The 14,238-nt window shown below is 37.7% G+C and overlaps 1 protein-coding gene across 2 annotated transcripts in view; it reads right to left on the minus strand.

Annotated features, from left to right (window-relative positions):
• ARL13B (ADP ribosylation factor like GTPase 13B) overlaps window positions 1–13,884 on the minus strand; it is an 84,774-nt gene extending 70,890 nt beyond the window's left edge. The window contains exon 1 of one of the 2 annotated variants that reach the window (XM_040226762.1): window positions 13,527–13,884. In XM_040226762.1, the coding sequence (XP_040082696.1) occupies window positions 13,527–13,585 (59 nt within the window). In that variant the 5' untranslated portion in view covers window positions 13,586–13,884. The remainder of the gene's footprint in view (window positions 1–13,526) is intronic. The other variant, XM_040226779.1, reaches the window with a different exon arrangement.
• Window positions 13,885–14,238: the final 354 nt, after the last annotated feature.

Genomic DNA, 14,238 nt, shown 5'->3' on the forward strand with positions numbered 1-14,238 from the left:
AATTAAAGCCTTAATGAAAAAATATAACACTAGCAGGACAAATGAAATCACAGCATGAATTACTGCCATGCCTGACAGCAATGCATTAAACTTATATTTTCAGAATAGAATGGGTTTAAAAGGTTAACATTCAACTATCACTCAAAATTCTATGGAACTCTTAAACACTGAATATGTTCAATCTAACATATACCAAAATGTTCATGTCATTATAGCTTTTTAAAATATGAGAAATTATCATTGATTGGGAACAATTTGGCTGTGATGCTATGTAACAACAGAGAAATAAAAGACTATGTCTTCTGATTACTGATCAAATACATTGGCTCTTCAATTGAAAAAATAATATACAGTGTTCTTAGGTTTATATAGTCTTGAAAGTTGACAGCAGCAATAAAAGCCAACATTTTATCACTGAGCTAGACAGTTGTAATTAATAAAAGTAGACTAGGCATTTGAGTACTACAGACACAAAAAAGCCTGAGCAAATGCCTGAGACATGGTTTCTATCCCAGAGTGCTTCTCTTCTAATGACAGTGACTAAAATGTGAACAAATATTTGTACATTGTGACACTATGAAAGTTTAAAATCCTTATCCATATACACAAGATGCTCAGGGAATACAGAGTAGAAGACTTCATTCAGCCTAGAGATACAGGCAAGAATCCCAGGGACGGGGGAGCCTGGTGGGCTGCCGCATATGGGGTCGCACAGAGTCGGACACAACTGAAGCGACTTAGCAGCAGCAGCAGCAGAGACACAGGAGAAGGTCTCGGAAACTTCTTACACAAGGTGATGATGCCTCACCTAAGTTCTTAAAATACAGAAGTTTGCCAAGGAACAGGAAGGTGAGAACAGGAGGAAGCATGAAGAGGTTCTAGACTAAGAACACTGCCTGAGACACCACACCACGAAGGTAAGAACTGGGTGCTGAGTCGCTAAATCCAGGCAATTAAGAACACACCTCTGGAAAGCAGCCTTAAACAAAAGGAGAACATACATACACACCACAACTCAATACAACCATGTACTGAATTTAAAGGGAACTTGACATACTTCTAGTAAAGAAACAAGTACCATTAGTTAATAACGTGAACCTTCCCAGAAACTGGAAGTGACCACTTTGCTCTTATTACAGCTATCATTGAGTCTTGAATTATATACCAAACCAGAAAGGCTGATAAGGAAAGGACTCTATTGTAAGAAGTGCAGTATGTTTGTACTAGTAATAAGTATCACAATAGCGATAATGGGTATTCTGATTTATAGTCATAAACTTGGTTTTAGAGCAACCTCTGTTCAAGCCCCAGAACTGTCATTTCCAAGCTATATGACCTGGACACATTATTTAACTTCTCAGAATTTTATCGGTAAAATGGGATAATAAAAATATCCATCCCATAGGATACGGTGAAATTACGTAAGACATCCAAGTAAAGTGCACAATGCCTGTGGCACACAGTAAGTGCTCAACCCATTACTACAGCATAAAACTCAAGACACGGAGTCTATAAAATGAGAGTTGCTAAATCCAGAGAGACGGAAAGGGATTAAGTAACAGAGGAGGATTAATGGGTTCAGTTTTGCACATGTTGACAGAAGTGTGTGTCTCACACTGAAGTCTGAAGCTGGAGGAAAGATATGGACCAAGATAATGAGATTATTACACATGCTAATTAAAACTACAGGAATAGATGGAAGAGCACAGAAGGAAGAGCTAGGGGACAGAGGACACAGAACCCTAAGAACCTTTGAAGGAACTCAAAATTGCAGCCAGAAAGAATTGAGACCAATAATGATGCTGGGATGGGAACAGTTTCCTGAAGGGTTAAGAGACGAACAATATCAAACACTACAGAGTTCTGCAAAATAAAGGAATCTTTGGTAACTGCCATCAATTAAGCACCTCAGAAATAAATGCTCTCAGCTTTTTACAAACCCTACAATACCAATGCTTTGAATTTATTTCACAATGTGTCTTGATAGTTCAAAGCTATTTTACCCTATCATCTATTTTCACACCATCCCTGAAAGTAGAGAAGATCAAAGTTACCCAAAGTTACAGTGCTAGTTAGTTAACAGCAGTTTCTATGGGAAGTTTAAATACAATGATTCATAAAAACAATTATTATTAATTTAAAGGGCAACTGGAACCATCTTGTTTATCCTAAAATTTACCCACATTTATATGTATACACACACACACACAGATATACACCAGATAGCCAGGTTGTCTGGCTCATTTTCATCAAAATATTTTTTCCCCACGTTTGTGTATCACAATCATAACCTACTTGTTGGAGCTAAGACAACTAGATTAAACCTAGTATCAGGTAGATTAACTAAGGTAATGAGCTGCATGCTGTTAATAAAACCTAACTATGATGTTAATGAAAAAGCTAACAATGACATCTTTCTGTTTAAAATCCTTAAACAGAATCAAGTCCAAACTCTTCCAGCCTCCTCTTCTGTCACTTCCCAGCAGGCCTTTAAGGCTGGGAACTTCCTAGGTCTTCTTGACCAGGCATGTTATCACAGCAAACAAACCTTAACTTTCTCATGTAACTTTTAATTCAGTCTTCTCAACTAGAACTTGTCTTAACTGTGCAACCCCAAGATCAAATGTGCTGAGCATACACCTTGTACTTTTACTGAATGAAACAATATAAATGTATTTTCTGATCTCTGGGCTTCTGATCCCTCTCTTCCCTGGGCTCAGTTGGTAAAGAATCCGCCTGCAACACAGGAGACCCCAGTTTGATTCCTGGGTCGGGAAGATCCGCTGGAGAAGGGATAGGCTGCCTACTCCAGTATTCTTGGGCTTCCCTTGTGGCTCAGCTGGTAAAGAATCCACCTGCAATGCAAGAGACCTGGGTTCGATCCCTGGGTTGGGAAGATCACCTGGAGAAGGGAAAGTCTACCCACTCCAGTATTCTGGTCTGGAGAATTCCATGGACTAGTCCATGGGGTCACAAAGAGTCAGACAGGACTGAGCGACTTTCACTTTATTTGCTAAGTAAAAATAAGTAAAATTAAAACATACAACTTTAAGTTGAGACTGTACTGTAATGGATTTAATTTATATAAATCTTCAAATCAAAGTATCAGCTCAATATTAGAGAATGTAATTAAAATTACCTATTTTCTTATATTAAATTGAAGTTTTCTGAGTATATCTACATGCTGTGGTTTCAACACAATAATTAACAGTGAGAAATATTTTTAAAACTAAAATAATTCTGAGTAAAAAAAAAAAGTAGGGATTAAGAGAGCCAAAGACTTTTATATACATTATATCTCAGGGTCCTTTTTTATATAAAAGATAAACAAATTAATATGCCAGAAATATAAGTCATATTATATTAGCATTTTGAACTTAGAAAACATGTGAATTCTGAATCTTTTCTGAATAGTATTATTACAATTTTTTGAACATTTTTTTGAACATGTACAACTCTAAACTTCCTCATCTGTCAACTAAGGAAGACAATACTTCAAATGAGATAATTATATAAAAGATATTTCTAACTTCAAAAATGTTTTGCAAGTTAAAATAGAACACTGAGAAAACTAAAGCAAAATTTAACACAACAGAACTGGTATTTATTACTTACAATATTTAAAACTACATGGAACAATTAGCAAATAACAAATACATATGAAAAGGGACTTGGAAATACTGCTTTATGATCTATGTGTGAGAAAACAAAAAACCTACCACAAAAAAAAATAACGAAATGAAAAAACTTACCAAACCATTTATGCTGTGATTTTATTTTTCTATTATTTTATAATTACTATTTTCTGGTATTTTAATTCAGATTGTACAGGTCAAGATAATACTGCACCAAAATCACTATCTAAATTTATGAAGTACTAAAAAGGGAACCAAACTTAGGGTCATATGCTACCTTTGAAGCTTGATCAAATGAAATTCTTATTGTCTGCTTGTTCATTTCTAAAATATCAATATAAAAAATAAAACCTCAACATAAAGGAATAGTGTAAACTGTGGACTTTAGTTAATGATATGTCACTATCTGTTCATCGATTGTAACAAATATACCTACCCCACTAATGCAAGATGTTAGTAACAGCAGAAACTAGGAGGAGGGAGGGTGTAAGGGAACTCACTGCACTTTCTGCTCGGTTTTTCTGTAAACCTAAAATTGATCTAAAAATAAATACTATTTTTTTAAAATCAAAAATAAAAACTAAAACTAAAATACAAAGAGGTAGAATCAGAATATCTCTAGATCCTTTTCTCTCCTAAAATTCTGAGATTCCTACTATGAATAAACAAGAAGCTGTAAGGGGATAAAAAAGAAATGTAAGAAGTTCCAGTTCTGCCATGACACATCAGATAATCCTTGCTAATCTGCATGTACAGCTTACTTAAGAAATAAGAATCAGCAATTTCCATAAATAGTCTAGGATTTACAGTTATATTAACTTAGACCAAGAAAGATGGTTTATAGGGTACTGCTTCCCCTAGCAGAGATAACATACCACATCACGGTATGTTTTACCAGATACAGTGCTGATACACAGAAAGCAACAAGTCACATTGCTTAGTGTGACATTTGAGTCTCTTCTTTTAACGTGGCCATGATGAATAACAATTTACTAATAAATTTGAAGTAAAGCTTTGGTAGGCTGACTTGTGACAATGAAAAACACAGATGAGTAAGAAACTACTTGTAGCCAGTGGGAAGTTGTAAGAGACAAATAGGGTGCAGAAACTTCAAAGATTTATCCATTTCTTCAGGAAAAAAACCTTAAATCTGATGACCAAAGGTTAATATCAGTAAAACCTAGGGAGGCAAGCACATGAATACTGATTACATTTTTCTTTTCGTTTAAATATTGGCAAAAGGTTTTTTTTACTATTTCAAATTATATTACATAATTCTTGCTGCCAAAATGCCTTCCTTTAAACTGATGCTAATTTTCTGCCTCTCTAGGTGGGCTATTCCTGAAATCATGCTCAGGGAAAATACAGGAATCACAAATTTCTTCAAGACCCAAATAAAATTACACCCTTTCCAAAATTCTGCTTGCAGTCCTTGCTAGGAATCTTAGAAATCATCTTTAAACTCTTACATGTTCTATCACAGGGCTTCCTAGGTAGCGCAGTGGTAAAGAATCCACCTGCCAATGCAGGTTTGATCCCTAGATCGGGAAAATCCCCTGGAATACAAAATGGTAACCCAAACTACTATTCTCACCTGGAAAACTCCACGGACAGAGTACCTGGTGGGCTAAAGTCTAGGGAGCTGCAAACAGAACCGACTGAGCAACTGAGCACGTGGCATATTTTATCATATTATATGTAATATTTCAGCAACTAGATGCTACTTGGTATAAATAATTGGAGTTCTGAATATCTAGATGACAATATGTAAGAGTGAGGACCTGTTGACAGGGTCCAGATATTTACTGAGAACCATGGAAGTGGCCACAGGACTGGAAAAGGTCAGCTTTCATTCCAATCCCAAAGAAAGGCAATGCCAAAGAATGTTCAAATTACCGTACAACTGCACTCATTTCACATGCTAGCAAGATTATGCTCAAAATCCTTCAAGGTAGGCTTCAGCAGTACATGAATCAAGAATTTCCAGATATACAAACTGAATTTAGAAAAGGCAGAGGAACCAGAGATCAAATTGCCAATATTCGCTGAATCACAGAAAAAGCAAAGGGAATTCAAAAAGAAATCTACTTCTGCTTCATTGACTACGCTAAAGCCTTTGACTGTGTAGTTCACAGCAAACTGTGGGAAAATCTTAAAGAGATGGGAATATCAGATCACCTTACCTGCCTCCTGAGAAACCTGTATGCAGGACGAGAAGCAACAGTTAGTACTGGGTATGGGACAACAGACTGCTTCAATATTGGGAAAGAGGTATATCAAGGCTGTATATTGTCACTCTGCTTATTTAACTTCTATGCAGAGTACATCATGCAAAATGCTCAGCTGGATGAATCACAAGCTGGAATCAAGATTGCCAGGAGAAATATCATAAATTCAGACATCCAAATGGTACCATTTTAATGGCAAAAAGCTAAGAGGAACTAAAGAGCCTCTTGATTAAGGTGAGAGAAGAGGGAAAAGCTGGCTTCAAACTCAACATCAAAAAACGAAGACGGTGGCATCCAATCCCACCACTTCATGCCAAATAGATGGGGAAAAAGTGCAAACAGTGACAGATTTTATTTTCTTGGACTCCAAAATCACTGCGGATGGTGACTGCAGCCATGAAATTAAAAGACGCTTGCTTCTTAGAAGAAAAGTTATGACAAACCTAGACAGGGTATTAAAAAGCAGAGACATTAGGTCTCTGCCAACAAAAGTCCAACAAAGGTCTGTCTAGTCAAAGCTTCAGTTTTTCCAGTAGTCACATACGGATGTGAGAGAAAGGAGGGTGAATGCCAAAGAACAGATGCTTTTGAACTGTGGTGTTGGAGAAGATTCTTGAGAGTCCCGTGGACTACAAGGAGATCAAACCAGTCATTCCTAAAGGAGATCAACCTGAATATACATTGGAAGGACTGATGCTGAAGCTGAAGCTCTAATATTCTGGCTGCCAACTCACTGGAAAAGACCTTGATGCTGGGAAACATTGATGGCAAGAGGAGAAAGGGGGAGTCAGGATAAGAAGGTCGGATGGCATCACTAATTCAATGCACGAGTTTCAGCAAGCTCAAGGAGAAGGTGAAGGACAGGGAAGCATGGTGCGCTGTCGTTCACTGGGGTCACGGAGAGTCAAACACAACCTGGTAACTGAGTAACAACAACAGTGGCTTGTGTTCCAGATAAAGGCTGCTCCCTATACACAAAATAAATTTCAAGAGAGTCAAATGTTAAAAATTAAATTAGAACATAAAGTACTAGAAAAAACTATAAGTGAATATAATCTTGGAGGGATGATGAATTTTCTATAAATTACACTGAAAGAATGATACATTGGAATTTAAAAAGTTTAATTTTATACTTCAAAAACCACCAAAAAATTAAAAACATAACAAAAGAAAAATATCCGTGACATGTATTAGAGAGAAAGGGTTACTAGTAATAAACACTTAAAATCTCCCACAGAAATAGCAATAAGAAAATGAACCTCTCCCAATAATAAAAAAGCAAAGGGAACCTCTGAGGAATTCTCAAAAGAAGTACAAATACCCAAGGGGAAGTAATCAAGAAAATAGAAACTAACATATCCACCTTAACCTAGAAAAATGAAGAAGTGACAGCTCTTTCTTTTTTTTTTTGAGGAAAACAGCACTCTTACACCCTGGTGGTAGGAATAGAAATTGGTTTTTTAAAAAAAAAAAAAAACAAGAAGCCTGTCTGAAGAGTAATTTGGCAATATATATAATACACCTTAAACTTTTTCATATCATTTGATCTAGAATCCCAATCCAAAAACATTTATATAAAGGATGCTCACCAAGGCATTTTTGAAATAGTACAACATTTTAAACATTCTAAGTATTTAATAACTGGAATGATTAAACACACATTGGTAAATTAATACAACACATTACTCTGCTATTATTAACAAAAAGATGTTGAACAAAAAATATGCAATGATACAAAATGATGTTAACAATGCATTAAGGCCAGATAAATAAATAAAAAGCTGTGAAACAGCACTCCATTATCTCACTACTGTTTAAAAATATTTACATGTATATAAGAAATTCTACACCAAAATGCAAAAAGTGGTAATCTCTGGCAGATGAGATTGTGAGTTAACTTAAATTTGCCCCATTCTGCTTAACTGTGCCTTCAAGGTTCTACAATAAACTACAATAAAGTAATAAATATATTACTTTCAAAAACAATAAACACATATTACTTTTTGATGTTTTTAACAACACCTCCTGTCCAGGAGACATCCTAGATGACTAGGGAAGGTGAATAAACATTACAATACATGGATAAGTAGAGATCAATACAGGGGGTTACTTAACAGACACAATGCAAGGTAAAGAATCTAGCTGGAATGCAAAGAAAATTTCCTGAAGGAAAGAATCTCCCAAGTGAGATTTAAGCACAATGAGGAATAGTCAAAAAAATAAAAAAGAAGAAGAAGGGCATTCAGGCAGGAATGTAGGAACTGAAAAATTTAATTACTCCAAATCTGGAATGATAGGAAGAAAAAGAATGGCTTATGATGAGTTCATATAGCCCGGCTCAGGTCAAGTCACAAGTATCCTCTAAGTAATAAGTTTGGATGTGATCCTGAAGGCAATTAGGGAAGACTCAAGGTTTAAAATCAGTTGCATACTAAAAAGACTATTGACAGTGGGGAGGATAAATCTGAGGGGAATAGTGGAAAGTCTGTCAAAGAGATCTGGGAGAGAAATAATGGAGGCCTTATTTTAAATGGAGCGATGGTATGGAAAAGCTGAAAGAGTGCAAAACACACAAGTGGTATTCAGTAAGAAGAAACCAAAGGACTTGATGATTTGAGATAACAATGCACAAAGAGGTACCCAGGATTACTCTCGGCTTCTGAGCTGGGTAAGAGGAGGCAGAAGCAATTCAATATGAAAAAAGATGCAAAGTTCAGTTTTGGATGTGCTGCTATTGAAGATTCTATGGTAACTGGATATGTAAGTCTTCAAGTGGTGGTTAAGTCTTTGGGTGGGAAATAAGGAATTGAGAGTCAACGGTGACGTGGTAACTCAAGTCCCATTTTGTGAGACTGATCATAAAGAGAGCATACGTAGAAGAAGAAAAGAGTCCAAGACAGAACCTGGAGGAAACTCAGTAATCAGGTGAAGAAAGACTAACTAGCAAAAAGAGACAGAAAAAGAAATAGGTTAAATAGAAAGGTTAAAAAAATTTAAGAAAAATAAATCAGAGAATTCCCAAGAAGAGAGTGATCTTAAGTGTTATTTGATGTCAAAAGACTGAAAAGTATCCACTGGATTTAATAACCAGACAATATCTAGTGTAGCAAGAAAAACTGAAGGGTCTGGGTAATGCACGAAGTTCAAGAATGCATGAGTTCAACAATGCATGAGAGGGGAGGAAACTGAGAAAGTACCAGTCATATGAGGTCAGGTGTTAAGTCTGGAGTAAAGGGAAGGAGAAAGGATGGTGGCTGCAGGCAAAAGATTGTTTAGAATGGCAGGCACAGAACAACAAGCTCCTAAAGATGTCCACATTCTAATTCCCCAAGCCTGTGACTGTGCTAACTTACCTGGTAAAAGGAACTTGGTAGATGTGATTGAGCTAAGGATCTCAGATGAGGAGCCTATCTTGGAAAATTTAGGTAGGCCCGATGTAATCACAAGGCTCCTTACTTAGAAAAAGGAAGAGGAGATCACAGAAGACAGAAGATGTTATGATGTTGGCTTTGAAGATGGTGGAAGGGCGTCACAAGCCAAGAATGTAGGCAGCCTCTTTTTCGGCTGGAAAAGGCAAAGAAAAATATTCTCCCCTAGAGCCTCCAGAAGGTAAACAAGCAACCCTGCTGATCCATTTTAGAGCTTTGATCTCAGAACTGCAGGCTAATAAGCTTAAGTTACTAAGTTAACAGCAATTTTTATAGCAACATTAGGAAACATTTCATTTGGTTTATTTTTTAGGTAAGAGAGGCTTATGTATGTTTACATATTAAGCAAAAAACAGAAGCAAAGCTCTGAAGACAAAAGAGAAAGATTTTGTATTTTTGATGATCAAACTGGACAATAAATCTTGGGATAAAAATTTAAGTTTAATCTTACATCCAAGAAGTTCTTTCTGTGATCTCTGGCTGAATGCTGAATGACTGAGCTTCACCAGGAAATGGGAAGAAATGGAATAAACAGAATTAATTTATTCCTAGAACTAGCTTTGGAAAAAGAACCCTTTTACTAACAGAAAGAGAGGAAGGGAAGGGTATTTATGCTGAAAAGTGCAAAATGAATGGAGTAAGTGGTAGTTTGGTCGATAAGTCAAGTCCAGCTCTTGCAACCTCACGGACTGTAGCCCACAGACTCCTCTGTCCATGGGATGTCCCAGGCAAGAGTACTGGAGTGGGGTGCCATTTCCTTATCCAGAATTAAGGAAAGTAACCTACTAATCAGCACTTATCTCCTAAGATCAGAGTTATTATTTACTGAGTGACTACTATGTGCAAAACATCAAGTACTTGCATAAATTTTCTTACTTAAAATGTTGCAAGACAAAAATTATGCACACTTGACTAGGGGGAAAGTGGCAAAACTCCTAGGATTCAGATGAAAACTTGTATGACTCAAAACACTACATTGAGAAATCTGGTAGACACTACCATAACTCAGTGATTAAGGTTAACAGTACCAGTAATAAGACATATCAAAATCAGGTACCCCTTGATATAATGTACTGAAAAGGAAATTTCACCTCCATGGTATTCCTTTACCCAATTATGCAGCAACACTTTTATCAAATCACAAGAAAACAATGTCAATGTGAGGGATATTTTACAAAACAATTGACAAGTACTCTTCAAAGTCTCAAGGCAATGAAAGACAAGAAAAAATAGAGGAACTATTACAAAATGAGAGAGAACAGAGACACAACAAAACAATGTGGAATCCTTGATTAGATCCTGGACAGGAAAAAAAAAAAGCATTAGGTGTTAAAACAAGTGAACTCAGAATAAAACCTATAATTTAGTTAATAGCACTGTACCAATGTTAATCTCTTAGCTCTGATCACTGTATCACGAACTCAAAAACTTAAAAAAAATAACACTGATTCTACGGGAGAAAGTCACTTAATGATGAGTCTAGCTTTCAGTCTATTCAAGGTTAACTTTACGGAGCAGCAGAGCCTACAATTAGGTTCTCTTTGGTAGTTAACAATAGTACATATGGTATTCCTGAATTCCCTGGCATTCTGGTCTGACTCCTGTCCTGGACTGGTGCTTGAACACTTGACCTCTGACTCCTGCCTCCTATCCACACATTCTGACTATGCAATCTAATCCCTGATTCCAATCTCCAGAATAATATGATTGTTGGGAGAGTATCTAAGTAAGGACCAATAGGTAAATACAAAGGGTGCATGCAAAGTCAGCAAAGAAACCTCAGAATAGAGTGTATTAATGATTATCTTCTCTCTCATACACACTCACTCCTCACATTTGCAAACATATCTTCATAAAATATAAACATAAAGGGAAATCTCAATAAGGAGCAGTATAGCCTAAAACGTAAAAACTACAGAGCAATATATCATAAAGCCACAAAATTGGATATATTTTTACAATCAGCTTGCTCATCTTCTGTTTGTTCTGGCAACTGGACTACCTGCTAGTATTGTTTCCTTACGGATTTACAAAGGAGTAATCAAACTACATACAATACTTTGCAAATATTTACTCAGCCATTATTATGAACCAGGCATCAACAAATAGGGTACTTAAAACAGGTATAACTCATTTATTTTTAAGTTATATGACAGTTAGCTCTATCCAATATTGAGAGATTTTATCCATGTCCTTCATATTAGGCCATGATCTAGATTAATGAGGTCCAATAAAAAAATATAGTGCAAGCCATATATATAAGGCTAGATTTTCTAGTAACTGAATTTTAAAAAATGAAAATAGAACGTGAAAGGCCATGTAATCACATTGGAAAAAAAAAAAGGAGTGATATTTACCTTTTCCTTCCTGTATAATAAATCTTCAAAATCTACTTTGTATTATACACTTTGCACGCATGCATGCTCCATGGTGTCTGACTCTTTTGCAACCCCATTGACTACTGCCCCCAGGCTCCTATGTCCATGGGATTTCCCAGGCAAGAGTACTGGAGCGGGTGGTAATTTCCTTCTCAAGGGATCCTCCCCACCCAGGGATTGAACTGGTGTCTCCTGCTTGAGCAGGCAGATTCTTTGCCACTGAGCCCCCTGGGAAGCCCTGCTGCTGCTGCTGCTGCTGCTAAGTCGCCTCCGTCGTGTCTGACTCTGTGCGACCCCAGAGACAGGAGCATCTCAATTCTGACTAGCCACATTTCAAATGCTCAACAGTCATATGCAGCTATCACTACCCTATTGGACAGCACAGATCTTGATACTATTTATTAAACAAAATAAACTGAGTTATAGGGTTAAATTTCAATTTGCTTTATTAATCAAATCCAATCCAATTATGTTTTCTACTCAGAAATCAATACATTCTCTGTTCTCTGAACTCTGTACTTTCTTTAATCATCCCAAAGATCATAACATTACAGCTACTGAGAGAAGCAAACACAAAGAATAATGAATTAAATTGAAAACTTATTTGCACTGAAAGGTTTTTGAATGTTTTTAGTTAAAAGGACACATGCTACTACTGTGCTTTCTTAGAAAAATAAAATATATTTTTTAAAAACCAGACACGTCCTCCAGGCTTAGTAGAGACTGCAATCTGACCAGAATATGTTGAAAACAAATTAAATCAGTCTATACACCCAACACATCTTTGATTCTTGAAAGCTGATCATATCACTTATAAGATTCACATTCGTTTAAGAGTTAATAATGGGAGAATTCAAAAGTTTCATTTAAGACAAATTTCCAAATACATTTATTTTTCCTTATACGTATAGCTTTTCATTCTTTAAAAAATAGTTCATCTTTATGGCAAATACGTATTTGAAATGTTAATATTTTAACATTAACATTAATGTTTTTTAAAAACCCAAAACTTTTGCTATAAATTACCCTTGGCTTAATTCTAAAGTAGAATTATTTTAAAAACATTATTTATAAAGACAAACTCAAGGTTTCTTTATAGGTTGAGTAGCTCAATTTTAAAAACATCATTTTCACTGACTTCTTCCTAGCACAGTGCCTGGCACGTGGTATTTTCTCAATAAATGAATGAATATCAAGTAGCGGGCTCTAAATATTAATATATTTAGCATTTAAAACGAAATGTTAAAAAGCGGACTTTTTCAACTAAAGGGCTTAACTAGATCTCATGTAAAAACTGAAGCTACACCTTCCATCAGTTATTCTCTTTTAACTCTGCACTCCTAGAGCACAGATATTATCACCCTCTTTTAACACGAGGAGGGTGGAGCCAAAAGTGGGAAAGTCATATAATTATTAAGTAGTGGAGAAAGATTTCAAGTCCAAGCCCTCAAACAAAACAGTGTGTGTAGTGGGAAGGTGTTTATGGACTTTATGAAAAATATCTCATAATGCCCTATTTAAAAAAAAAAAATCCCATTACAAAAGTTTCAGAGGAAAAATACACAACCGAGAGACTCCAATTCCACACACACACAAAACCCACAACTTTTAAGAAACTAGGACCCATTTAAATTATAACAACAATAAGTATTACGGATTAGAACTTAACTGCAACTAAACAGAAAGGCTACGTCCTCCTATCGCTCCCTGAGGAGATAAATCAAACTGGGCGAAAGCATCCCTAGCGGCCTGTGAGAGACTCGAGCTGGAGGCCGAGAGGAGAGGCGGCGCCCGTTCCTGGGGGCGCAGCTGGCCTCCTCCCCTAGGAAGGCACCTGGCCAACTGGCTCCAGCCTACCTGACGGGCTCCCGCCACCGCTTGAACCAGCTGCAGCAATTGGCCATCAGACTGAACATCCCAGGCCGCTCCTCCCGCCGCCTCCCATCCGAGCCCGGAGCAGAGATGGGCCGCTAGTCCTCTTGGGCCGAGTCCTCGGGGACGCCGCCGCCGCTCCGAGGAGGCCCAGAGGAGAACGGGCCTGGAGGAGAGGCCGGGAGGAGGGTGAGGGCGGTCACTCTCAAAACCAAGCCCAACAACCGCGCCTACAGGCGAGGAGAAAACCTCGCTCCTCGCCCACGCAGTGGCGACCAAAGGCGCAGCTACACAAACCCCGACAGGATTCTCCAGCTGCCAGAGAAAAGCCCCGCGTCAACGTGCTGACGTTCCCCCCAGGCGCGGAAAGCCCGCCCCAAGCACCGCCCTTACACTTCTCCAATCACCGTTGGATGGCCCGTCGCGAGGCGCTCTCAGTGGCTGAAGAGGTCCGGCTCCCCGCCCCCACCGTGGTTGGGAGGGAGAAGGGGGAGTGGCTTGAAGAGAGAGGGGGAGGAGGGGGGGCAGGCGATTCTCGTAGCTAGGCAACGGAAGCTTCCAGAGATGAGTTGAGGGATTTCCGACAGTTCTTAGGCTAAGAGGGATCTGTACACTTATCCAAACTATGTGATCGTGCTGCTCCTTGTCTGTCTCCAATCCCAACTGAGATCCGGAGATCTCAGGTCTTGTGCGTGTT

This window comes from Oryx dammah, unplaced genomic scaffold (genome assembly GCF_014754425.2).
Source record: "Oryx dammah isolate SB20612 unplaced genomic scaffold, SCBI_Odam_1.1 HiC_scaffold_2, whole genome shotgun sequence".
NCBI lineage: Eukaryota > Metazoa > Chordata > Mammalia > Artiodactyla > Bovidae > Oryx > Oryx dammah.